Source organism: Meles meles, chromosome 10 (genome assembly GCF_922984935.1).
Source record: "Meles meles chromosome 10, mMelMel3.1 paternal haplotype, whole genome shotgun sequence".
NCBI lineage: Eukaryota > Metazoa > Chordata > Mammalia > Carnivora > Mustelidae > Meles > Meles meles.
Window position 1 is genome coordinate 54,579,480 of NC_060075.1, and position 26,086 is coordinate 54,605,565.

Below are 26,086 nucleotides of genomic sequence, written 5' to 3' on the forward strand. Positions count from 1 at the left end.
AAAGAAAAAGTTTTACCAATAAAAACAACAGAAGTAAAAGTAGTAGATCAATCACTTAAAAAGCTAGCATGAAGATTAAAAGTAAAATCAATTATAGCTACAAAATTTAGTTAAGGGATACAAAGAATAAAAGACAAAAAATAAAATATCATGTACATAAAACATTTGGTAGGGAATAAAAATCCAAATTTAACTGACCATCAACTTAATAAAAACTGCTCAATATACAAGACATAAAATATGAATCTCATGGCAATCACAAACCAAATAAGTATGATACACAAAAAACTTACAGAAAGGAACCAAAGCATAACATTAAAGAAAGTCATTAAATAACCAGGGAAGAGAGCAAAAGAATAAAGAAGTAAAAAAACAAGCAAAGAACAATTAAAATGGTACTAATTACATACCTATCAATAACTACTCTAAATGTAAATGGTCTAAATACTCCCATCAAAAGACATAGGGTGACTGAATGGAAAATAAAATGGGACTAATCTGCTTACAAGAAACTCACTTCAGGGCGCCTGGGTGGCTCAGTGGGTTAAGCCTCTGCCTTCGGCTCAGGTCATGATCTCAGGGTCCTGGGATCTTGCCCTGCATCGGGCTCTCTGCTCGGCGGGGAGCCTTCTTCCCCACTTCCCAACTCCGCCTGCCTCTCTGCCTACTTGTGATCCCCCTTTGTCAAATAAATAAATAAAATATTAAAAAAAAAGAGAGAGAGAGAGACTCACTTCAGACCAAAAGACACATAAAACTGCAAGTGAAGGGCTGGAAAGATATTCCATGCAAATGGAAGTGAAAAAAAAAAAAAAAAAGCTGGGGGTAGCAATACTTATAGCAGACAAAACAGCATTTATAGTAATGACCGACTGTTAATAAGAGATAAAGGCATTACATAATGGTAAAGGAAATCAATCCAGAAAGAGGATATAACAATCATAAATATCTATGTACCTAAATATGTTTCATATATAAATAGAAATACATAAAGCCAATATTGACATAAATGGAAACTGACAGTAATACATTTGAAGATTTTAACACCCTGCTCACATCAATGGATAGAGCATCCAGACAAAATCAGTAAACAGTGGCTTTAAACAATACAGTAAGCCAGATGGACCTAACAGAAATGTATAGAACATTCCATCCAAATACAGCCAAATACACATTCTTTTCAAGTGCACACAGAACATTCTCCAGGATAGATTACATATTGGGCCACAAAACTAGTCTTTATAAATTTAAGAGGACTGAAATCCTATCAAGCATCTTTACTGACGACAACAGTATGAAACTAGAAATTACAAGAAAACTGCAAATCACAAACACATGGAGACTAAAGGTGCTATTCAACAACCAATGTGTCAATAAATAAACCAAAGAGGAAATTTAAAAAATACCTGAAGACAAATTCAATGGAAACACAATGGTTTAAGATCTTTAAGACAATGCAAAGAAAAGTAGTCCTAAAAGGGAAATTTATAGTAATACAGGCTTACCTTAAGAAACCAGAGAAATCTCAAACAATCTACCCTTTCACTTGAAGAAAGTGGAAAAAAAAAGAACAAAGCCCAAAGTTCGTAGCAGGAAATAAAGATTAGAGAGGAAAGAAACAAAATAAAGACTAAAAAAAAAAAAAAAAAAGAAAAGAAAAAAGATCAGATCAATCAATCTAAGAGGTAGTTCTTTGAAACAATGAACAAAAATTAGAAACCTTTAGCCAGGCTCACCAAGGAAAAAAGAAAACTCAAATAAAATCAGAAGTGAAAGAGGAAAAGTAACCAAAAGCTCAGAAATACACAGGATTAGAAGAGACTACTATGAAAAACAATACACCAACAAAGTGGATAACCTGGAAGAAATGGAAAGATTCCTAGAAACATGCTATCTGCAAAGACTAGGGAAGAAATGTAAAATCTGAACAGACCAATTACTAGTAACAAATATCCATCAGTAACTAAAAAACCTAAAAAAAAACCCAAACAAAAATCCAGGAGCAGGCCTTCACAGGTGAATTCTACCACTTTTTTTTTTTTTCCTACCAAACATTTAAAGGAGAGTTAATACTTATTCTTTTCTTACCATTCCAAAAAAATCTAAGAGGAAGAAATGCTTCTCAATTCTTTCTATGAGGTCAGCATACTGATACCCAAACCAGACAAAGACACTACAAAGAAAGAAAATAACAGACCAGTAACCTTGATGAACATAGATGCAAAAATTAGCAAACCAAATTCAACAACACATTGAAAGGATGACTCACCATGATCAAGAATACATCAACAAAATGCAGGATAAAAATCACTTTATCATCATCTCAATAGATATAGGAAAAGCATCTGACAAAATCCAACATCCATTCATGATAAAACTGCCAACAAAGTAGGTTTAGAGGGACCATAACTCAGCCTTTTAGAGGGAACATACCTCACATTAATAAAGGGTATATATGACAACCCTGCAGATAACATCATTCTCAAAGGTAAAATGCTGAAAGCTTTTCTTCTAAGACTAGGAATAAAACAAGTATGTCCACTCTCACCACTATTATCCAACATAGTACTGGAAGCCCTCACCACAGCAGTCAGATATGAAAAAGAAATAAAAGGCATCCATATTGGTAAGGAAGAAGTGAAACTGGCAGTAATTGCAGATGACCTGATACTATATATAGAAAACTCTTAGGATGCCACCAAAAAAACAAAACAAAACAAAAAACTATTAGAATAAATGAATTCAGTGAAATTCCAGGATACCAAATTAATATTCAGAAATCTGCTGCACTTCTATATTATAATAACAAACCAGCAGTAAGAAAAATTAAGAAAACAATCCTTCTTAAAATCTTCCAAAAACTGTAGAAGAGGAAATACTCCTAACTCATTCTGTGAGGCAAACATCTCCCTAATAGCAAAGCCAAACAAAAATACTACAAGAAGAGGAAACTCTAGACTGGTATTCCTCATAAGTAATGATGCAAACACACTCACCAAAAATGAGCAAACAGAATCCATCAGCATATTAAAGGAATTACACACAACGACCAAGTAGATTTATTCCTGGAATTCACGGATGGCAAATGAAAATCAATGTAGTTCACCACATTAATAAAATGTAAGAAAAAAACCCCAATCATCTCAATTGATGCATAAAAAAACATGACAAAATTCAACCCTTTTATGATAAAAACCACTCAACAAAGTTAAGAATGGAAGGAAACTTCATCTACATGATAAAGGCCATCTATCAAAAATGCAGAGGTAATATCATACTCAATGTTCAAACCTTAAAATCTTTTCCCTTAAGATCAACAACAGAATAGGATGCCCACTTTTACCAATTCTACTCAACATAACAAGTGCTAGCTGCAAACATTAGGTAAGAAAAAAAAAATTATCAAAGGTGGAAATTGAGAAATGAAATGATCTCTTAACAGTTTAAAGATTCTGCAACCCTCCTCCAAAAAAATTTTTAGCAGTAATATATTCATCAAAGTCATAGAATACAAAATCAACATGCAAAAATCAGTTACATTTCCATACATTACTGACAAACAATAAAAGTGATCCTTACCAGATATTAAAAAAATTTTTTTTTAAAGATTTTACTTTAGAGAGAGTGAGCTTAAGTAGGGAAGAGAGAAGGCTTCCTGCAAGCAGAGAGCCTGATGTGGGACTTGATCCCAGGACCCTGAGATCATGACCTGAACCAAAGGCAGAAATTAAATCGACTGAGCCACCTATATCTTGTATTTCAAGATATACAAAAATAAACTTGAAGTATATCAAGACCTAAATGTAAGAGTTAAAAATATGAAACTGTTATAAGAAAATACTGGAGAAAATCTTCATGACATTGGATTTGGCCATCATTTCTTGGATATGACATCAAAAGTAAAAGACAACAAAAGAAAAAATGGATAAATGTGACTTCAAAGTTAACTTTATTGCATCAAAAAACACTATCAGGAAAGTGTAAAGACAATGCACAGAATGGGAGAAACTACTTGCAAATCTTATATCTAAGAAGGGATTAATGTCCAAAATATAGAGAAAACTACAACAAAGACTCCAATTTAAAAAAAAAAAAAGGCAAAATACTTGAACAGACATGTCTTCACAGATATAAAAATGGCCAATAGGTACTTAAAAAAAAAAAAAGACCAACATTACTTGTTATTAGGGAAACGCAAAGCAAACCACAATGAGCTATCACTTCATAGCCATTAGGATGGCGAAGAAAAGAGAGAAAATCAGTAAGTATTGGTGAGGACATGGTAATCTTGGAATCTTTCTGCACTGCTGGTGGAAAAGCAAAAATGTTCGACCACTATGGAAAAACGTTTAGAAATTCCTCAAAAAGTTAAACATAGGAGCACCTAGGTGGCAAAGTTGGTTACGCTCCTGCCTCTGGCTCAGGTCATGATTCCAGGGTCCCAGGATCTAGCCTCGCATTAGGATCCCTGCTGGGGGGGGGGGGGGGTCTGCTCCTCCTCTTCCTCTAGTCCTGCCTGTTTCCTCTACCTCTACTCCCTATCTGTGCTCACACTCTCACTCTCTCAAATAAAATCTTTAGGGAAAAAAGTTAAATATAAAATTACCACATGACTGAGCATTTTTTTAAAAAAGATTTACTTGAGAGACAGAGAGTGTGTGTAAGAGTGCATGGGGGAAGTGGAGGGGGAGTGATAGAGGGAGAAAGAGAATCTCACCAGACTCCCCACTAAGCACTCAAGTCAGGGCTCAGCCTAAGGACCCTGAGATCATGACCTGAGCCAAAAGCGAGAGTCCGACACTTAACCAACTGAGCCACCCTCGAGCTCCATAATCAATCACCTCTAATCCTAGGTATATACCCCAAAGAAGAGAAAGGACTAACAAATACTTATATACCATTGTGTAGAGCACCATTATTCACAAGAGGCAAAAGATAGAAACAACCCAAATGTTCATCAATAAATGAATTTCAGCATTTACATATATTATCTAGCCTTGAAAAAATGAAACTTCAACACATGCTGTAACTGGATGAATCTTGAAGACATTATGCTAAGTGAAACAAGCCAAACACAAACATCTTATTAGTCCACTAACATGAGATATAAAAAATAAATATGTCCAGAGACAGAAAGCAGTCTAGAGATCACCAGAGACTGAGGGGAGGGGGCAAGGGAGAGTGGTCATTTAACGGGTAGAGTTTTCATGTGAGATGATAAAAAGTTCTACAAGTGGATAATACTGATGATTGTACAACACTGTGAATATACTTAATGCCATTTAACTGGACAATTAAAAATGGACACAAAAGTAAAATGTAAAACATGTCGTACCAAATTTTTTAATAGGCAAAACCAGAAAAAACCTTATCTCCATTTTGATTGTTCATGCTCTTTTAAAATATAATGGTCTTAAATATCTTCAGCACATACACTTAAAACCAGTGTTCTAATTTTTGCTTTCACTGTCAAACAATTTAGAAAATTCAAGAGGACAAGGAAAGTCTCTTATTTTTACCCATATTTTTCCTTACCATGTTCTTCCTGGTGCCCCAAAGCTCCCTGTTTTATCATTTCCTCTCTGTCATGAGAACTTCTTTCAGCTCTTCTCTTAGGGTCAGTCTCCTCATGACAAATTCTCTTAGTTTTTTGTTCTTCTGAAAATTTGGTTTGTCCTTAATTCCTAAAGGGTATTTTTCACTGGATAGAGAACTCTGAGTTAACGGATTTTTTCTTTCAGGGCTTGACCAATAGTTTGCCATTTCCTTCTGGCCCTCATGATTCCTGATTAGAAATTCCCTGTCATTCAAATCATCTTTTCCCTTAGGCAAGACTTTCCTTGTTGCTTTGAAGATTTCTTTGCTTTCAGTTTTCTAAAGTTTAATTAAGTCTCTTGGCATAGAATTCTCTGGGTTGACCCTTGGATTTACCTTTGAGTTCTTATTTCCTCTTGAATCTGTAGTTTTCTATCTCGTCAAAGTCAGCAAGTTCTCAGCCATTATTTCTTTGAGACCTTCAGCTTCACAGTCTGTGTGTCCAGTGACACAAATGCTAGGTCTGGTACACTCCCACAAGCCCCGGAGGCTCTGTTCCTTCTCTTTGTCTAGCCCTTCCTAGAGTCCAGACTGAGGGGTCTCTATTGCTCTACCTTCCAGTGCGTGTTTGGTTTTCTAAGATTTTATTTATTTGACAGAGAGAGAGAGAGATCATAAGTAGACAGACAGGCAGAGAGAGAGGGAAGCAGGCTCCCTGCTGAGCAGAGAGCCCCATGCAGGGCTTGATCCCAGGACCCTGATATCATGACCTGGGCTGAAGGCAGAGGCTTAACCCACTGAGCCACCCAGACACCCCCCAGTGCATGAATTCTTTATTCCTCCATTCTGCCATTGAACCTCATATCCCCGTACTTCATATTTTCTTCTATTTTTCAGCTCTAAAATTCCCATTCATTCTATCATCTATTTGCTGAAACTTTGTGTTTCTTTACTGAGGCTGCTTTTTCATTTGTTTCAAGTATGTTCATAATTACTCATTGAAGCATTTTTAGCCTGGCTCTTTAAAATCTGTGAGAGAATTCTAACATCTCTGTCATTTCCATGTTGCCATCTATAGTGGTCTTTCTCATTCGGAGGAGACCTTCCTGGATCTTGGTATAATAAGTCATTTTCAATTGACTCTGGACATTTTCATATTATGAGACTCTGGATCTTAAAACTTGTTTTCGCTGATTTTCTCCAATACTGCTCCAGCCTCATCACTGTAGGTAGAGACAGATGTCCAGGTTATCCCTTGGCATTGGTTAATACCAAAATGTGGGAAGCACTTTACCATAGCTGGGTATTCAAGTTCCCCATGTGGTCTCCACAGACGCTAGTGCAGGTGACCTGGTTACCACTTGGCCATGGTCAAAGTCCTGACTCTCCAGCAGGCTTCCTCTGACACTACCCCAGTAGGGTAAGTATGTTACTGGATGATGAAGAAAGTCCAGGATTCTCATGGGGTCTCCACTGACACCACAAAGTGGGAGCTCTTTAGTGTCCAGGCAGGATGACAATCACAGCTCTCTAATTAGCCAATCTCTGGCAGCATCCCAGTGGTGTGGGGGAGGGGCTGAGGCACCTGTTACAGACGTCTTTAAGATTTTATTTATTTGTTAGAGAGAGACAGAGAGAGAGAAGGAAAGAGAGACGGGGCGGGGGGTGGGGAGAGAATAAGCAGGGGGAGGAGCAGGCAAGAAGGGGCAGGGAGCCCAATGTGGGACTTGATCCCAGGACTCCAGGATCAGGACCTGAGCCAAAGGCAGATGCTTAACTGACTGAGCCACCTAGGTATCCCCAGACTGATTTTAAGTCTAGGCTCCCCACTCAGTCTTTGCTGGCATGAATGGAAGTAGGACACAGTTTCTTCTGTGGGGTTTGGCTGAACTAGAGAAACTAGAGAAAACTACAAGTTTTCTTACTATGCTGCTCCCTTCTTAAGGGAGATCAGGGTTTTACTGGGGCAAGTTATGCCTGTGCCCATTGGTGTTTCCAGGTTGCCAGTGTATCCAGTTCCATGTCTAGGTAAATTTCAGGTAACAAGAGAAGAACCTAGCCAACTGGCCTTATTTTAATCTTACAGAGTCTTATTTTATATAAAGTAATCAATGCTTTAGCCCTACTTACTAAAAGGTATATGGAAAAGTACATCTATTTCATCTTCCCAGAAGCAGAAGTTCCTAAATGTATCTTTAAAGAATGTTATCTATTACTTTAACATTTAAAAATAAATAGTCGTAAATACAATGGAATAAGATGCAATTCTTTAAAAAGTAGGCAATGCTTTTGTAGTGATACAAAATGACTGCCAAAATATATTAAGTGACGAAAGCAAGGTGTAAGTGGTGTGTAGAGAAGGCTATCTGTGCAAAAGCAGAATGCAAGAGAACCCACACATGGATTTGCTAGTGCATGAACCAAGTATCTTTGGAATATTTTTCTTTAAAGATTTTTTATTTATTTATTTGACAGGCAAAGATCACAAGTAGGCAGAGAGGCAGGCAGAGAGAGAGAGAGAGAGGAAGCAGGCTCCCTGCTGAGCAGAGAGCCTGATGTGGGGCTCGATCCCAGGACCCTGGGATCATGACCCGAGCTGAAGGCAGAGGCTTTAACTCACTGAGCCACCCAGGCGCCCCTCATTGGAATATTATACAAGAAACTCCTAATGGTAGATGCCTTTGGGGAGAAAAAAGTCGAAAATTAAGGAATAAGACAGCAGGATAAGAAGAAGGAGACTACCTTTTTGCATGATATGTTTTCAAAAGAGTGTCATGTTTTTAAAGAATAAATTTTATCTCAAAAAATAAGCAGGTGAGACATAGGAAAATCCTGTAGATGGTTAACAAGTTTTTAATCACTAAAATTAGAAAATGCTACATCCAGTAATAGAAGAATTAATCATTCAGTAGACTAGAACAGAACAGAGGACGAACTGTAGAAACTGGAATACAACCTCGTATGGATTAACGAAAGAACAACCTGGAAAATGTATTTGATTCTGGTATAATGACAGACTGGAAGCAAAAAATACTGTATCTTGGGATCAACTCACCTTGGGGCACAGGCGCTCAGGCTGATCCTCCAACCACAGCACCACCCCCCTTGCCCAGATGAACTTATTCCCTTCCTTTCAATGAGGAGACAACAAGGGAGGCAAATACTGAAGAGTCAGAGTGGCACAAGGGAGAGTGCTGGGCATGGACTTCAGAGTTCGGGGCTGGAACCGGGTCCCCTCCCAGGGGACCGCGGCATCTTAGGTAATTTGCTTGTTATCCGCCTGGACATCACTCTCAGGGTTATAGTGAGAATGAAACAGGAATGTGTGAAGATTCGGCATAACTCCTGGTACCTAGCAATTACTCAGTAAATATTAATGGACTCTGATTAACAAGAGACTAAGTGGAGCCAGGACATTCCTCTCACGAATAGCCACCACCCCTGATTAAAGAAAATTCTCCAGATAACTACACAAGTAACACCTCAAAATGTCAGCAAAGGAAAGCTGCTGGGCCTGAAGTGATCTGACTAGCTATTAAATACAACTAATAAAGCAAATCTCTTAGCAAGTTTGTTATTTTAATACAATACTGTTGTGTCTATATTCATTTAATAGCAAACTTGCTAAGTGACTAGAACATAATGATTCCAACCACTAAAAAGAAAGTATAATTATGTGGCATGATAGAGGTGGTAGTTTTCACTACAATGACAGTATCACAATATATGAATGTCTGAAATTAACAAGTTGTACACCTTAAATCTACACGATGTTAAATGTCAAATCAATTTCAACAACAACTAAATAATCCAAGTCTCTCCCCTTTATTGTCTAAATCTCAAAATTCCATAGGACGAAGTCAAAGAAATGCCTGACGTGATCTTTCTATTCAAAAATAATTAAGAAACCTAGAAATATTTTTAAGGCTATGCCTGAGAAAACCCCTATGTTCTATAAATGGACCACGGTGGCATACCTCTTTTGCCTGATTATAGGCTTGAGAGTGATTGAAAGAAACAAATACTAGTACATCCAAATGCAAATCAGCAATTATTTCTTTAATTTACTGAAACATATTTGAACCATTATTGTACTAAAGTCATGATACAATCAACTACTATGTCAGCGCTCATGTATATTAACTGGGGACCAGGCAACATGCAGAAGTATATGCAGCGGGAAGAGAAGGGCACACGGTGGGCATGAGGATATGCCTGTATGAATATACTAGGCTGGAAATAATTTCAGAAAATGCCTCCAAAAAATTACCAACTGAATTCATCATAAAAATCAAATACAATGAATTCAGCTAAAAAGCCCCAGATAAAGCTTATTAAGCTAAAAATACATAATCATTGCAACATTCTAAGGCAATACTGATAACCAGGGCAAAGCTTGGGGCACCTGGGTGGCTCAGTAGGTTAAGGGTTTGCCTTCGGCTCAGGTCATGATTCCAGGGTCCTGGAATTGAGTCCTGTGTCGGGCTCCCTGCTCAGCGGAGAGCCTGCTTCTCCCTCTGCCTTCCACTGCCCATGCTTTTGTGCTTTCTCTCTGTCTCTCTCTCTCTGACAAATAAATAAAATCTTCAAAAGAAACAAAAGGCAAAACTCCTCAACAGAAGAAAAGCAATTAAATGAACTTTCAGTTAGTTAGTATTTTAATATTAAGGAAGGTCCAAAGTCAAGGAGCTTCTAGGTTCTCTTCTAAAGAGAAATGCCCAGATAGGAGGATGATGAACTTCAAGGGCAGGTTACTAATGTCTCAACCCAGACAGGGACATCAGAAGTAAGCCCGGGGGCACCTGGGGCGTGCAGTTGGCTTGGGGTCTCACTGTTTGTTTCGGCTTGGGGCATGATCTTGCGGTTGTGAGACCAAGTGGCCCATGGTGGGCTCTGTACTCAGCAGGGAGTCTACTTCAGATTCTCTCTCTTCATCTCCCTCTGGCCCTCCCCCTGCTTGTGCATGGGGAGCACATGCACAACTCTCTCTAAATAGATAAATCTTTAAAAAAAAAAAAAAAGGAGTAAACCTTGCCCATTTTACTCACAAAATAAATGGGACTTCAAAATACTCAATACCAAAATACAAATACCAAGCAAATACATATGTTAGGAGCAAATGAATATTGTATTCCTCCTTGTTTGTGACTGTGCCAGGCTTTGGGAAGACAGAAGGATAAATTCAGGACCTCTGGCATTGCCAAGGTAGTGACATCAGCTAAACCTCGCCTCCTTCTCCAACCCCTGCGCTCTGAAAACCTGCCAGGTGTTCCCACCATGGGGAAATCCAGACTTAGCTACTCAGGTGCACCTGAGGATTCCCTGCGCAGTGGGTCTTACACTCCTCTGCCAAGTTCCTCAGGAGAGCTAAGCCAAGGCACTGCAAGAGTTCTATTCCATCCAGATTCCTGGAATGCCCACCACATGGGAGAGACATCTTACAGGCTCTGGAGATGAGCTCAGGCTCTTACTCACCAGGGTCCTAGGTTCCTCCAACTTTTGCACAAACTAGCAGGACACATAATGGCCGCATCCTCTTGCCATTACTTCCACTTCTCAAAAGCGGGCTAGAGCTCAAAAGAATTAAGTCTGCTGACCTTGTCTTTAATAAGGCTAACTCACTGTACTTGTGCATTACACAGAACACATTATTTGACCAAATATAAGCACAACAGTGAAGAAATTCACATTCTGTATAAAAAAAAGAGGACAAGAGTGAAATCTTTTTTTTTCCCTTCTTCTTTTTTTGGTACCCAGACTTCACCGCTCTTGGCCGACAACTGAAATGAAGCTATTCTTATCCTAGAGCTGCAGGGAGCCTCCTAGGCAACTCCCGGGCCACGAACCGGCTGGGAGTGGCAGAAAACAGAAGCACCTACGTCTGAAAGCTTCCCCTTATTTCCTTGAGCCTGAAATTATGAAACTACAAAGAACACTAAAGAAGAACAGCAAAAATATATGAAATATACATCTTCATAATATATGTAGTGAATAGGCTGAAATGAAATGTTCCAATAGACCAAAAAATTATCCAGTGATTCAGGAAAAGGATAAAATAAAACACACAAATTATAGAGACATCAGTCATACAGAAATGAGTTAATCTGAAAACTTCCTTTTCAGTACACATAAGCCAGGAACAAATCCAGGCTGAGTCCACTGTTACATTAGAAACAGCTGTCAATGTTCTCAACTTCTAAATGCAAAGGCCTAAGTTCCAGTCCCTGATCTACCACTAAGCAGATGAGAGACTTTGGGCAAGTCATTTAACCTCTTTCATCCTAGAGAGATTCTACCAGGCGGTACCTATTACCACTCTGACCTTCCATCCTTTCTAGCTTTAAAATTATAGGGCTCTAAGCAATGAAAATGCAAAGGTATAATATTACCGTATTATTGTAATCAGACGGGTCATAAGTGCTCTGTTTAAAAACTTCACACAGTTCCATAAATTCTTCCATCATCTCATGGATTTGTCCATTTAAAATCGCTCCTTTGGTACCACCAAATTCAAGTCTTTCCAGCTTTTCAAACTCCAATATGGTGACAAATATATCCTTGGTAAAAACACAGTACAATAAAGATCTTTCCACCACCTTGAACAGGACAGGAGCAGTTTAAAGTTGCAAAGATGAAACACTTTCAAGCACTCAAAAAAAAATCAGTGATTTAATGGACACTTACATGACAGAAAGTTATAAATGATTTAAATAAACAAAGTCACGGGTTTTAAAATCCTATTCCCATTTTCACATTTCCTGAGAATTTTCCAGTAGTCCAGGCAACACCTACTTTACCAGAGCTAAACATATGATTCTGTACTTTTTCATCCTTTTAATCCTACCTCAGATCCCTGGGTCATATCTAAAGTCCTGTCTTCAGCCTCCACTTTGCAGTGAATGACTTCCCTAACTGAGAGGGGGCATAAGACTGTTAAGGCCAGGGGACCAGTCGCCCCTTGTTAGGCACTTCGCTCTTAGACTCTGAGAGGCATTCAGGCTGATTAAGGGATGGGAATTTTCAAAACATGCCATTCTAATTTTGGATGAAACACAACAAATTTTATGATAACAAGCAAGTCCAGACTTGAAAGAGCTTCACAAAGAGGCGGAGGCACTACCACTAGATGCCCTGCTTTAAAAAAGACCCGTAGCCAGTCGGCTCCAGCTGCGTGTGTGAATGTTTGTACATGCGTGTATGCAAGGTTTGTTTAAGTATCTGAAAAACATTGACACACAGCACATATTTCCATGTTTTTTTTATGATGGGCTTTCGTATTTTTATAGTCCATATATTGATATTCTGAAAGACAGTGTGGGATTTTAGATAATCAAATGGGTTTTCCAGGTATAGAATCTCAATGTCAAACATAGAAAAGAAAAAAAAGAATACAGTTTAAAGATTCTGGATTTACAATGGTCTTCCAAGGGCTTATTAAGTTAGAAGTCAAAGATCACTAATACAGAAGAGAGTCTCACTTATATTTAGTATACTAAAAGGATCAAAAATGAATTAAAAAAAGAAAGAAAGAACTCAGAGTAAAGCTTATAAAACACCCTTCGAGCACTGGCCTTGTCAGCACGTCATAATAATCCAGAAAGGAGACCTCCCTCTCTCCCTCCCAAACAGAATAAACTGTCTCCCAAATGATACAGAAAACAAGATTTTTTAACCCGTCCGCAATACAAATAAATCACAAGTCAATAAATACCTCTATTTTCATGAAACGGTCCAGAAATTTGTCAAATCTACAAAACACCAGTTGAGACTGGAAATCCCAGGGTTTCAGCTCCTTGTTTCCCTTAAAATAGCTTGCCAATTCTTTTCTGTAGTCGAAAAAAGACTTTTTGAAAGTCTTTAAGATGTTAATGGCCACCTGAATCTTTTCCAAAGAGTCTTCAACTTCTCCTTTCAAAAGGTCTTCAGGTGAAAGGTAAACTATTGCCTTGGTTTTAATAAAAGGAAACTCTGATCAAAAATATGTTTTAAAAAAAAGTTTTTTTCAGTGAAAACAACTGTTTCAATAAATCTTTTTTTCAATGAATCCTTTTTTTTTTTAAGATTTTGTTTATTTACTTAAGAGAAAGCATATGGAGAGGCTCAGAGAGAGAGGTAGAGGCAGGCTCCCTGCTGAGCAAGGAGCCCAACATGGGGCTCAATTCCAGGACCCCAGGATCATGACCAGGCAGAAGGCAGACACACTTAACAGACTGAGCCCCCAGGTACCCCTCAATCCTTTTGTTTTATTTTGTTTTTGCTTTTTAAGATTTCATTTGAGAGAGTGAGAAGCACTGGGGGGAGGTGGAGGGACAGAGGGAGAGGGAAAGGGACAAGAATACTCCACACTGAGCCTGACCTGGGGCTGGATCTCATGATCCTGAGGTCATGACCTGAGCAGAAACCAAGAGTGAGACACAGAGTAGATTGAACCACTGAGGTTCATGTTTTAAATTATACATCCTTAGAATTGGACTAGCAATGCTGTGAGACAAAAAAATAAATTCTAGAAATTCAGACACTGGGATTTCAATGACATACTTGTATACATTAGAATTATCTACAGGAGACTCTAGAATTTCTGAATACACTTTCTATCAATGACTAAGTTTTTGCTAAGCTTTGCAGGTATGACAACTGTATAATGAGAATTTGCATGGGTATTCTCACTACAAATATTCTGCATAATTTTTTCCTTCATATAAAGAAATACACAAACCAGAAGGGGAACTCTTGAAGACCATGGGCTTTAAAAAATACGGTCACCTTACCTGGTAGCAGTGGGTCATCTGTAAAGGTGAGAAAGAGCTCATATAGTTAAGGGTCACACCCACAATTTTCTTACGGTAGCAAGCATCTCTTCTACAAACATTACAGGACATAAAATCTAGTGGAGATAATGCTATATAAACTAGTTTTAAGTAGAGGAAATGGAAAGGTAAGAGGGGTTTTAAAAAGAAAGACCCATGCAGGGGCATCTGGCTGGCTCAGTCAGTAGAGCACATGACCATTGATATCAGAGGCAAAAGTTCAAGTCCCATGTTCAGCATGGAGACTACTTATTAAAAAAAAAAAAAAAAAAAGACTCTGGTCTTTTTCTAGCAGATTCATGTACACTGGTCAATTTCTCATAGGACAGTCATATCTAGGTACCTTCCAGGCCTTCCCTACCCATATTTGTTAGGAATATTCAGAATTTCCCTCTTTAAGGACTTCAAGAAAATATAAATCCTATAGGTTCTTTTGTATATTATTTCTTCCTGAAGCATCTTCAACTCACATAAATCATAGGCTTAAATTTTGTTCCTTGAATGTGGTGGTTGATTAGAAAGTTTAACCTATCTCAGTGGAGTATGTAATGAAAGCCATTGAGTTCACCTACCAGATGGAAGGATTTTTTTCTAAATGTAGACATAGTATTCTCCTTCCCCCCATAATGGTCACAGTTTTACATGTAATATAGACTGTGCCATGGTTTGTAAGTAAGAAACTCATGTTTAGCTTCTAAAACCCCTATGGATTAGAATTCTTTGAGTTTGAGCTGTAGATCTCCCATTTGTGCTCTTACTTCCCACTGCGACTGCCTGGAAGAGCACACATGGCCTGTACGCTGCTAACACTGCACAGAGAACACTGAAGAGAACCACCGGTAATCCCGTAGCAATGCATGTTATAAAGGAGTTAACATTTTGGTACAGGCTAGGGTTTCCAGACACCTTTATCTTTATGTACGCTTTATAAAAAATGTGCCCTATGCCCTTTCAGGAAGCCTTAAAAAAAAATCTGTGGCAATGACTCAATTGCCTTCTCTGTTTCAGGAGCCCCCAGCGACTTAATTACCTGCATTTAACTTAATGTCCAAGCAAGCTGTTCTTATTTTCATTGTTACTCTTCCTGACGGACCTTCACACAAATGACACAATCACAGCAATTAATCTCCCAAAGACAAGGGTATAGTACTCATAGTACTAAATACCCTAAGAAAATCTAGTCTATATCCTTTCAATGGGCAGCAGGGTATGTGAGGTAAAAACGATCAGCAGGAGGCAGTTATGATCCAGTTAGGGGCTACTAACTGCTTTTGTGATATTAGCTAAATTATCTCAGAGAATCTCAGTTTCCTCATCAATGAAAGAAGCAAGATGAATTAAGTAAACCTCAAAATTCTTTTTAGCTCTTAAACTCTGAATTCTTTTCTGCTTCCTACAGCAACACTCTGCTCCAGAGTGTTGCTGTAGGAAGTACTCTGTTCTCTCATACTCAAGGGTCTCAGCACACACCAAAACCCATGGGATTTAGGATGAACTGGTCCCCACTCAGAGGCCTTATACACTAAAATACTGCTAACCAATTTATCAATAAGCCAATTAATCAATTATTAATTAAGCAATTTATCTACGAGACTATGTTAGCTGGATGCCTGTCTCCCAGCTGCTTTTTTTAAATGTGCTTTTATGGATTCTTACTTTTGCTCAAACACGACATCTCTTTTCCAAGCTGACCTCTCAGACTTAAAACTTTTCTTCACTGAGGATCTTTTTTGACAAAGATTTTATTTATTTTTTTTATTTGACAGAAAGAGAAAGAGAGAGAGAGAGCAAAAGCAGGGTGGAACATCAGAGGTCAAGAGAGAAGCAGACTCCCAACTGAGCAGGGAGCCTGATGCAGGACTCAGTCCCAGGACCCTAGGATCATGACCTGAGCCAAAGGCAGATGCTTAACAAACTGAGCCACCTGGGCATGCCTCTTCATCTAGGATCTTTAAGAACAATATCCACAAAAGAGATACCGAGCCATGGAACAGACGGAGTGGTGGGCCTAGAGTGGTAATGAGGTACAACAAATAGGTAACAGAGTCAGGTTACCAGAGAAAAGAAGCAAGCCATTAAAAAAAAAAAAAAAAAAAAGACCCCCATTATCAAAACTCCAGTATGCCATCAACTGAGGTGGCCAGGTGGCCAGATGAAGAGATGATGCCTTTTAAAATCCGGCCTAAATGACTGTTAATGGTCACTGTTAGAAAACAAGTGAAGAGAAACATATTTACTTCTAAAATAAAAAGGATCTGAAATTGGAATGCCTAGAAAGATCGGTCATAGAATGAAAATGAATGGAACCAACCAGGAATAACAGCAAATGGTGGAAACCATGGTCATCTAGACAGCACATGACCTTTCCAAAGGGGTACCCAAAGCTCTTATAATGGACTGTGCCAATGTCCATGACACAGCCAGCGCTGTGAGATCTCTAACTTTTCAGTGGAGGGTGGAACACCCAAATTTAAGTGAGACCTCCTCAATTTAAACAATACTTTTCTAAAACTTTAAAATACCACAGAAATTAAAAATATTGCATTGATGTATTAGCCAAATACATATGATAGAACGCCAAGTTATTACCTCTGATGTTTAACACAGCAAGGGTTCAAATGTTTCATAATCCCTTAAAGGTCAATAGATTCAAAGTATATACAAAGTATATTCAAAGTATATACAAAGTACATGAAAGCTACATTATAAAATTATAAAAAAAACACAAAATGTGTAATGACATAAATTGTGCAAGGTACAAATTAAACAAGATGGTACCACTATATACCCAATAAGTCGCCCCAATTTTTTAAATAATTGTAGTGCTCAGGGTGTCTAGGTGGATCAGTTGGTTAAGCGTCTGCCTGCAACTCAGGTCATGATCCAGATTCCTGGGATAGAGTCCACATTAGCCTCCCTGCTCAGAGAAGAAGGAAGTCTGCTTCTCCCTCTGCCCCTCACCCCACTCATGCTTGCTCTTTCTTGCTCTCAAATAAATAAAATCTTAAAAAAAAAAAAAAGGTAATGTTCAAAGCTGGTGAATTATAATAAAATGTTTTACATATTGGTAATAGCAATGTAACTGATACAACATTTTTAAAAAATTCGTAAATATCAAAAGTTACTCAAGGGTCATGAAAACATTGCACCCTTTGATCATTACCAGGAATTTATATTAAACCGATGATCCAAGTTAAGGAAAAAGGGACTCTCATATAAAGTCATTTTCTGCATATTGTGTATAACAGAGGAGACTGGAAGCGACCTAAATATCCAACAATAAAATAATTTTTCAAGGAGCTAATAAAAAATAATTACATGTGTGATAAAATGCATAAATACAAGTCAGTTTTGATAATATGAAATATAAAAAGGCTGAATTTTATGGTGATAGATGTGCAGGACTATTTCTATTATTACAAATCATATGCAATGAAAATATTTTACAATTATCATGAGTATACCACATATTACATTGTAGTTAAAAATCAAAACTGTTATTTTAAAATATGGGGCCTAGTGTAATGGCTAAGAAACTGTGCCATTTAAAAACTGGGTGACCTTAGGAAAGCTATTTGTCTTCTCTGGAGTTCAAGGGATTTTTTTAAAATTATAAAATGGATTACTAATAGCATCTCTATGTCACCGCATTGATAGGGAATTACATTTTTCGTTTTTGTAAAGGCTTAGAAGAGTTCCTCACAAATAAAAGGCACTATATACTGCTTGTTAATATAAGAAATAAACTAGACAGCAGATCACTGGGGAAGACTTGGGGAGAATTCAGCTCTTCAGGGGACCCAGGTATGAAAGTTGGCCCATTACTGATTTGTGATTCGTAACATGTTGGGGCACATTCACTACCAAGTTCACTTGAGAATCAAGGAAATCAGGTCATCAGAACATTTGGACAGGAGCCAGAAACACTAAGCAACAAAGGAAGCTACATTATTTGCTTGGGAGTTTGGCAAACTGGCCATGCCATAGACTAGAGGCCAGGGATCACAGGTTTACAGGACTTCTTATAAACTACCTATTGCAATAGATAACCACCTCTGGAGTTGATAAATTAGCAGGGCTTTGTAGTATTAAGTTTTAGTAAATCTCAAAATGTGATGAGGATCCTTTAAAATGGGTATGGCTGAAGTTGTGAGAATACATTGCTGACTTTTCAATAGGGATGGAGGTCTTTACCATGGAGATGCAAAGCCATTAGGAACTAGCATACTTGCTGACCAACAAAGAAACAGAACAAAGCCAGAGGAGAGAATATAGCAAGGAACTGATCTGTTGTTATCTCCCATCAATAGCTGCAACTAATTTGAAGGTCAATAGCTTAGAACTAGCTTTGACTGAGCCGCTGTTAAATGTCACACTGGGCACTCAATTTAGATTACATCTTGATCCTCGAAACAGCCCATGAACTGGGCATTACCCTCACTTACAGATATGGTAACTGAAGTCTCAAGAACCAATTTCACTCCGCCGTAAGTATTTCCAATTAGAATCAAATTCAGGTTGGTCTGAGGCCAAAGTCCTTCTCCATATTCTCCACCTCTTTAAAACCAGAGAGAAACACACACACACGCACACACACATGCACACACACACTACTAAACTCCATCTCACAAGTTAGGAGACCCATTCTTTAATCTGGATTTCACCCTAAGTTCTCAGGGTAATTCAGCAAATAATGTCATTTTTCAAGTCTCAGCTAATTTGTCTAAAAAAATATCAGAGACAGGATTGAAATACAACTCCCAAACCACTGCTGTTCATTCTACCACCATGTTCTCTCTACTGCTTGTAACAGCAAGGCTCTGGGGCCTGGGGCAGCAGAAGCTGCAAGCCGTTCGCCTGGTCTACGAGCACACTTTCAGGGTTCCAAATGCCCTCCAACTCACCCAACTGTACAGTAAAGCATTTTTATTTTCCATGTGAGTCACAGTGTCAATGCCACTGGGAGGCATTAGTCTAGATCCGAGATTTAGGTCAATCACAGTCATCCAACCTCCTCTAAGCAAGTGACCCAGAACTGTCCCAAGTAGCCTATCTCCTCTGCCACAAAGATTGCTCCCAGAATGGAATCAGAACCCACTGGACCAGAACTAAGCAAGAACGACAGTCCCTTTCCAGGGAAGTTACTCTATGAAAAGGGGACATATCTAGAGTACTAAAAGCCATCTTACTTAACAAGTCATGAGAATAAAGTCCAAAATAAAGTGACCAAAATGGAGGACGGCAGCAAGCTTTGAAATTATCATCTGAGACCTCTGAAACAAGCTGTTCCAGAAACCACTGCATTCTTAACTTTCCAGTTCACGTGAATTTATACTTTTTTTTTTTTTCTCCTTCAGATTGTCCATTGCAGCTGGAGGCAATCCACTTCTCATGGAAAGCAACCTTAACAACTCGCAGTCCAAGCCATACAGATGCAGATCCTTTTTTTTTTTTTTTTTTTTTAGATTTTATTTATTTATGTGTGTGACAGAGAGATCACAAGTAGCCAGAGAGGCAGGCAGAGAGAGAGGAAGGGAAGCAGGCTCCTGGCTGAGCAGAGAGCCCGATGTGGGGCTCGATCCCAGGACCCTGGGATCATGACCTGAGCCGAAGGCAGATCCTGCTTCTCTGGCATTTGTTTTACAAGAACTCCTTAGTGGTTCAGATATACTTCCTGCTTACGGAGTTTGGTACTGCGAGAACGGTCCGTCTCTCTTCCCAAGCTCATATGCTGAAGCCCTACTCACCAACGTGACTGTCTAGAAATGGGTCTTCAGGAGATCATTATGGTTACATGGAGTCCTAAGAGCAGGACCCTCATGTCATAGGACTGTGACTTTGTAAGAAGAGACAAAGAGCTCTCCCCTCAGCACCAACCCATGTGAGGACACAGAGAAAAACACAGCGACTGCAAGCCAGGAAAAAAAACCTCTCAACAGAACATAGCCATACTGGCACTTTGATCTGAGTCCCCAGTTCTGAAACTGTGAGAAAACTATTTCTGAAAATAAAGCCACGCCAGTCTATGGTGTTTCATTACAGCAGCTCAAGCAGACTCAGACACAGCCCCAACTGAGAACCACAGGGTTATGTGCCCTCTGACTATGTTTTAGCTCTCAAATTATATAATATTCTCTGATTTTATGGACTCATGGAGAATTAAAGTTCATACAGAATATTTAAGGATGCAGTCCAATTTTTTTTAAAACATTTTCCAAGTGAAGAATAGAGAAACAAATATAAACCGGAGATTTTTAAAGGTCACCTATGAATCAATTTTTTTTAAAGATATTATTTATTTATTTGACAGACAGAGATCACAAGCAGGCAGAGAGGCAGGCAGAGAGAGAGGAGGAAGCAGGCTCCCTGCTGAGCAGAGAGCCCAATATGGGGCTTGATCCCAGGACCCTGGGATCATGACCTGAGCCGAAGGCAGAGGCTTTAACCCACTGAGCCACCCAGGCGCCCCTGAATCAATTTTTTTAATAAATTGCATTACTACTTTTCAGCATTCTTTCTCAGCCAGGTTCTCTTACTTTATTTTCCAAAAGTCTCCCATCATTTAGTATTCCTGTGGAAACCAAGAGAAAGCTGCGAAGAAAGGTCTATGTCTATCTGCCTTTTCTTATTTAATTTTTTGAGATGGGGGAGTGGAAGGGGGGCAGATGGAGAGGGAGAATCTCAAGCAGGCTCCAGGCCCAGCGCTGGAGCCCAAAACAGGTCTCAATCCCACAACCCTGAGATCATGACCGGAGCCAAAATTAAGAGTCAGATGTTTAGCCAACTGAGCTACCGAGGTGCCCTACCTATCTGCCTTTTATTAGAAGCTGCCTTCAATCTCTTTGAAGAAAGCTAGAGTATTCAATCCAGTAACAAACTGTCATTTGAATGCACTGGATGGATTTCCAGAGCTTCTCTGCCATTTAGAATAAAAAGTCACCTGGTCTTTGTTACCATAAAGGTCCTTTCTGAAAAAAACAAAGGTAAATGGTGTTCTTACTAAAGACTACATTTATTTGCTCATCATTGGTTTATTAAAACCTACCACATGGCAATGATTGTTCTTCCTTTTTTTTTTTTTTTATACTACATACCTGGTTAATGAAGAGATTACAAAACTCTTGCAATAGGACTATAATCCGAGCAGGAGTATTATAAAACTTGGAATGACTCCAGATGAGGCAGGTGGTATGAAATAACGGGGCGATGAGTGCACGGATCTGAGGGAATTCTGTCTCCTGGAGACACTGAACATGTCTTCTGAGGGGTCTCAGGTAAAGCTCCACATCTTGGGCTTCCAGGAGCGCTAAGAGGAACGAAAACCACCATCAATGCGAAGCAGTCTCTTTTTCTAAATTCACTTTAAAAGAAAACAATGCTAAAGAACATGGCTATAGTTAAATAGGGACCCCACAACTGAGCCACTACGGATTTGGAAGACTTATACCCAGTCTGCATATAACAGCCATCCAAGCAAGCCCTGGTGTTGTTACCTACAGAGCCCAAGGAAAGCATGACGCAACACTCAGTGGGAAAATACACCTTTAAGATCTAAGGATATTTACCTAACTGCATGAAACTACAGAAATAAAACAGGTCTGCAAAGTTGTCATCACTTGTTAGGGTTACAAGCTCATCACTGGAATGTTAATTCCTTTTAGGTACTTGGTATCAGGACAATTTCAGTGTCTCATCCCAGTGTCCTATGAGAGTAACTCAGGCAATGACTGTGGAATTTTATATTATTCAAAATGTAACTACTAAAATTGTCCCACACGGGTGATAAAAAAATAATTTGGAACTAGAGAGAGGTGAAGGTTGTAGGACATTGTGAATGTAGTAAGTATCATTCAACACTACATTCAGAATGGTTATTTTTATGTGAAATGAATTTTATCTCCATCTTAAAAATCATTAAGCAGGATGAATAAAGAATATTTCCCCAAAATGTTATATACATGAAGAAAATAATTACTGCTTAATGTAATCCAAATTTTCTCTTGATTAAAATTAGTAATTTCAGGGGTTCCTGGCTGGCTCCATCAGTAAAGCATGCAACTCAATCCCAGGATGGGCAGTGCAAACCCCACACTAGGTGCAGAGCTTACTTAAAAAAAACAGACATCTCACGGGGCGCCTGGGTGGCTCAGTGGTTTAAGCCTCTGCCTTCAGCTCAGGTCATGATCTCAGGGTCCTGGGATCGAGCCCCGCATCAGGCTCTCTGCTCGGTGGGGAGTCTGCTTCCCCCCTCTCTATGCCTGCCGCTCTGCTTGTGATCTCTCTGTGTCAAATAAATAAAATTTTTTAAAAAATACCTTAAAAACAAAAACAAAAACGGGCATCTCGGTACCTCAGTTGGTTAAGCACCTAACATGATTTCTGCTCAGGTCATGATTTCAGGGTTGTGAGATCGAGCCCCAAGTCAGACTCTGTGCTAGGCAGCAAGCCTGCTGGAGAATCTCTCTCCCTCCCTCTGCCCCCCCCCACTCCTCAACCAAACTGCTCGCTAAAAAAAAAAAAAAAAATTAGTCATTTTAATGTACCTGAATGGATCTCCAACCAACTGGATTTTGCTCCTGAGACTACAAATACCTTCGATTAACTGAAAGCAGGTTTTATTTATGAAGGCAGGGAATTAAGTAAATTCTTATTTTCTGGGGTTATCCCAAAAGATTCCTGTCAGGGGCAAAAAAACAAAGCAACACAAACCTGCCAACTTTTTTGAGCTGTCAGGGTCAGGCATGCACCACTCCTATTACTCCACTTAACAATAACCCATTTTTCTGTCCACCTAAATAATAAAGACCTCAGAAGAAAAAGAGCATCCAAGAACTGTTTTCTTCCCCGGTTGTACTCATGCTTTCAAATTAGTGTTTTTATCAATGTTAATTTCAAAATTAAATAATCACATCTGATAAGTGCCTTTCAAATACAATAAGCACATCTGGTGATTTCACAAGCCTCAAGGACGTCCTTGAGAAGGGGTCTTGCATGTCTACCTGACAATGGCTTCCGGCCACTTGTTCTAATGAAAGAGTTTATGTCTGAATCTCGAAATCCATGTGCTCCTAAGGCCCTGAGTACCCCTGGGATTTGTTCCTGCAGAAACTTTATGCACAGAAAATTTTCCTCTTAAACCAAGACAGAAAATATTTGAGCACTTCTGACTCACTGAAGATATGTCACTGTGTGCCTAGTACTATATACCTGCATAATTTATCTTCAACCCAAAGGTTCTCGGCCAGGAAAGCTTTTGCCCCTAGGGCTCAATTGGCAATGTCTGGTGACATTTTTGATAGTCACAGCTGCAATGGGGTGGGGGTGAGGGGCGGGAGGGGGGAGGCCATGGATGCCGCTCAACATCCAGCAATGCACAGGGCAGCTCCCCACAACCAACAATCATCCTGTCCAAAATGTCAGTGGTGATAAACCGTGCAAAGAATGAAAAAAAAAAAAACAAAACAAAAAACGACAAGGTTGAGAAATATTGCTCTAATCCTCAAAACAATTCTGCAAGGAAGGTGTTAATATGCCAATTTGGCTGATGAAAACCAGAGGCTCAGCAAATTTAAGATGTACTAAGTGGAGCTGGGACAGGAATTCTGATCTGACAGACCTTCAAACCCAAATATTCTCCCTCACGATCCCCTTCCCAAGAGAGCTCCTGGTGAAAACCCTGAAGAGATAATCTAACTCTGAAGTGTATTTTAAGTATTTCCTAATTTACATATATTATATAGGAAGAAATTAAAGAGCCACTAGGAGAAGCAAGATGGCAGAGGAGTCGCAGAATGAAATGACATCAGGTCCCAGGAGTCCAGCTAGACAGTTATCAAATCATTCCGAACACCTACAAACTAAACAGGAGATAGAAGAGCAGCAATTCTAGGAACAGAAAATCGACCACTTTCTGAAAGGTAGGACAGGTAGAGAAGTGAATCCGAAATGACCGGAAGATAGACCTAGGGGGGAAGGGCCATTTCCCAGCAAGTGGTGGAGAAGCAGAGCACAAAATCAGAACTTTTAGAAGTCTGCCACACTGAGGGACATCACTCCAGAGGCGAAGCAGGAGTGGAGACCTCGCGGGGACAGTGCGGTCTCATGTACCATAGGGTCACAGAAAGACCTGGGTGTCTGAGTATGGCAGAGATCCCAGGTATCCAAGAAGGGAAGCCGGGTGCAGAGATGGAGATGAGGAGTGGGCTATCAGCTCGGCTTTACATTAAACAGTGATCCAAGGCACAGTTGGGCCACTGCTCTTTGAGCAGGAACTCCATAAGTGGCAGATCCGGAGAGACTCACCTTCCTCCTCCAGAAAGAGTGGCATGGGAGCACATGGCAGGAATCTGCTGGGTTTGGGGACTCCAAACGGGCCATACACCAGAGACAGAAACACTCGGTCACAGACCGGGTGAGTATAGAGCACAGTCAGAGACCAGGGAGACAGAAGATATTAACTGTTTTTCTCTGAGGGCACACTGAAGATGGAGCCCTGAGCTCTCAGCTCCTACGGGCTAGAGATTGGGAGGCCACCACCTTCATTACCATCCTCTAAAGCTGTATGGAAAGCTCTCAAGAGCAAACCTGAGCAGATTACTTAGACTGGCCCCAGGCAAGGGTGGTGCAATTCCATTTCAGGCAAAGACATTAGATACTCACTGCAAAGGACCCCTCCCCCAAAAGATCAACAAACACATCCAGCCAAGATCAAGCTCACCAATCAAGGAGAAGAGTGGAACTCCAGAGCTAGGGGAAAGCAACGCATAGAATTCGTGGGTTTTAGTCATGATCCTTTAGTCTTGGATAAATTTTTTTTTTCTAATTTTATTTTTTCCTTATTCTATTTTTTTAACTTTTCCTCTTTCCTCTTTTAACGTTTTTAAACTAGTTCATCATAACAATACCTTTCTAAAAAAAAATCCTTTTAAACCTTCATTGTTATAGTCATATTTTATCCCTTCATTGGTATTAAACCTTATTTTTTGTATATAGTTTTTTCTTTAAAATTTTGGAATACAATTTCTTCTACTAGATCAAAATATACCTTAAATCTAGCACATGTCTTTGTTCTAGTCTCCAGCCTGAGCACATTCTCTCTTTTTTTTCTTTTTCCAACCAACTTATCCCATCAATTACTTTTCTAGAATTTTTTCTTAATTTTCATCTTTACAGTCATATTCCATCCCTTCATTGAGTTTACCCTTATTTTTGTATATATTTAAGTTTTTCTTTTAAATGTTGGGAGGTGGTTTCTTCTAAGAGACCAGAATATATCCAAAATCAAGTGGGTGGCTCTGTTCTATTCACCAGTCTAATATATATACACATATATATATATATATATATATATAATATCTTATATAATATATATTTAAATATATATATTTTTTATTTTTAACTTTTGTATATCTATTTTTTTTTTAAGATTTTATTTATACATTTGACAGACAGAGATCACAAGTAGGCAGAGAGGCAGGCAGAGAGAGAGAGAGAGAGAGAGGAGGAAGCAGGCTCCCTGCCAAGCAGAGAGCCCGATGCGGGGCTCGATCCCAGGACCCTGGGATCATGACCTGAGCGAAAGGCAGAGGCTTTAACCCACTGAGCCACCCAGGCGCCCCTGTATATCTATTTTTGTATCTATTTTATATCTATTTCCTTTTTTCCCCTATCTTTTCCCCCTGGTTTTGGGTCTCTTCTGATTTGGTTACCATACATTTTTCTGGGTCTTTGCCACCCTTTCAGTA

The 26,086-nt window shown here is 39.2% G+C and overlaps 1 protein-coding gene across 1 annotated transcript in view; it reads right to left on the reverse strand.

The window, feature by feature from the left end:
• Nucleotides 1-26,086, reverse strand: part of DNAH11 (dynein axonemal heavy chain 11) — a 325,583-nt gene that overhangs the window by 281,301 nt on the left and 18,196 nt on the right. Inside the window, exons 6-8 of the mRNA XM_046021406.1 lie at nucleotides 21,437-21,648; nucleotides 13,247-13,480; nucleotides 11,925-12,092 (exon numbers count right to left, since the gene is read on the reverse strand). Of these exons, the coding sequence (XP_045877362.1) occupies nucleotides 11,925-12,092; nucleotides 13,247-13,480; nucleotides 21,437-21,648 (614 nt within the window). The remainder of the gene's footprint in view (nucleotides 1-11,924; nucleotides 12,093-13,246; nucleotides 13,481-21,436; nucleotides 21,649-26,086) is intronic.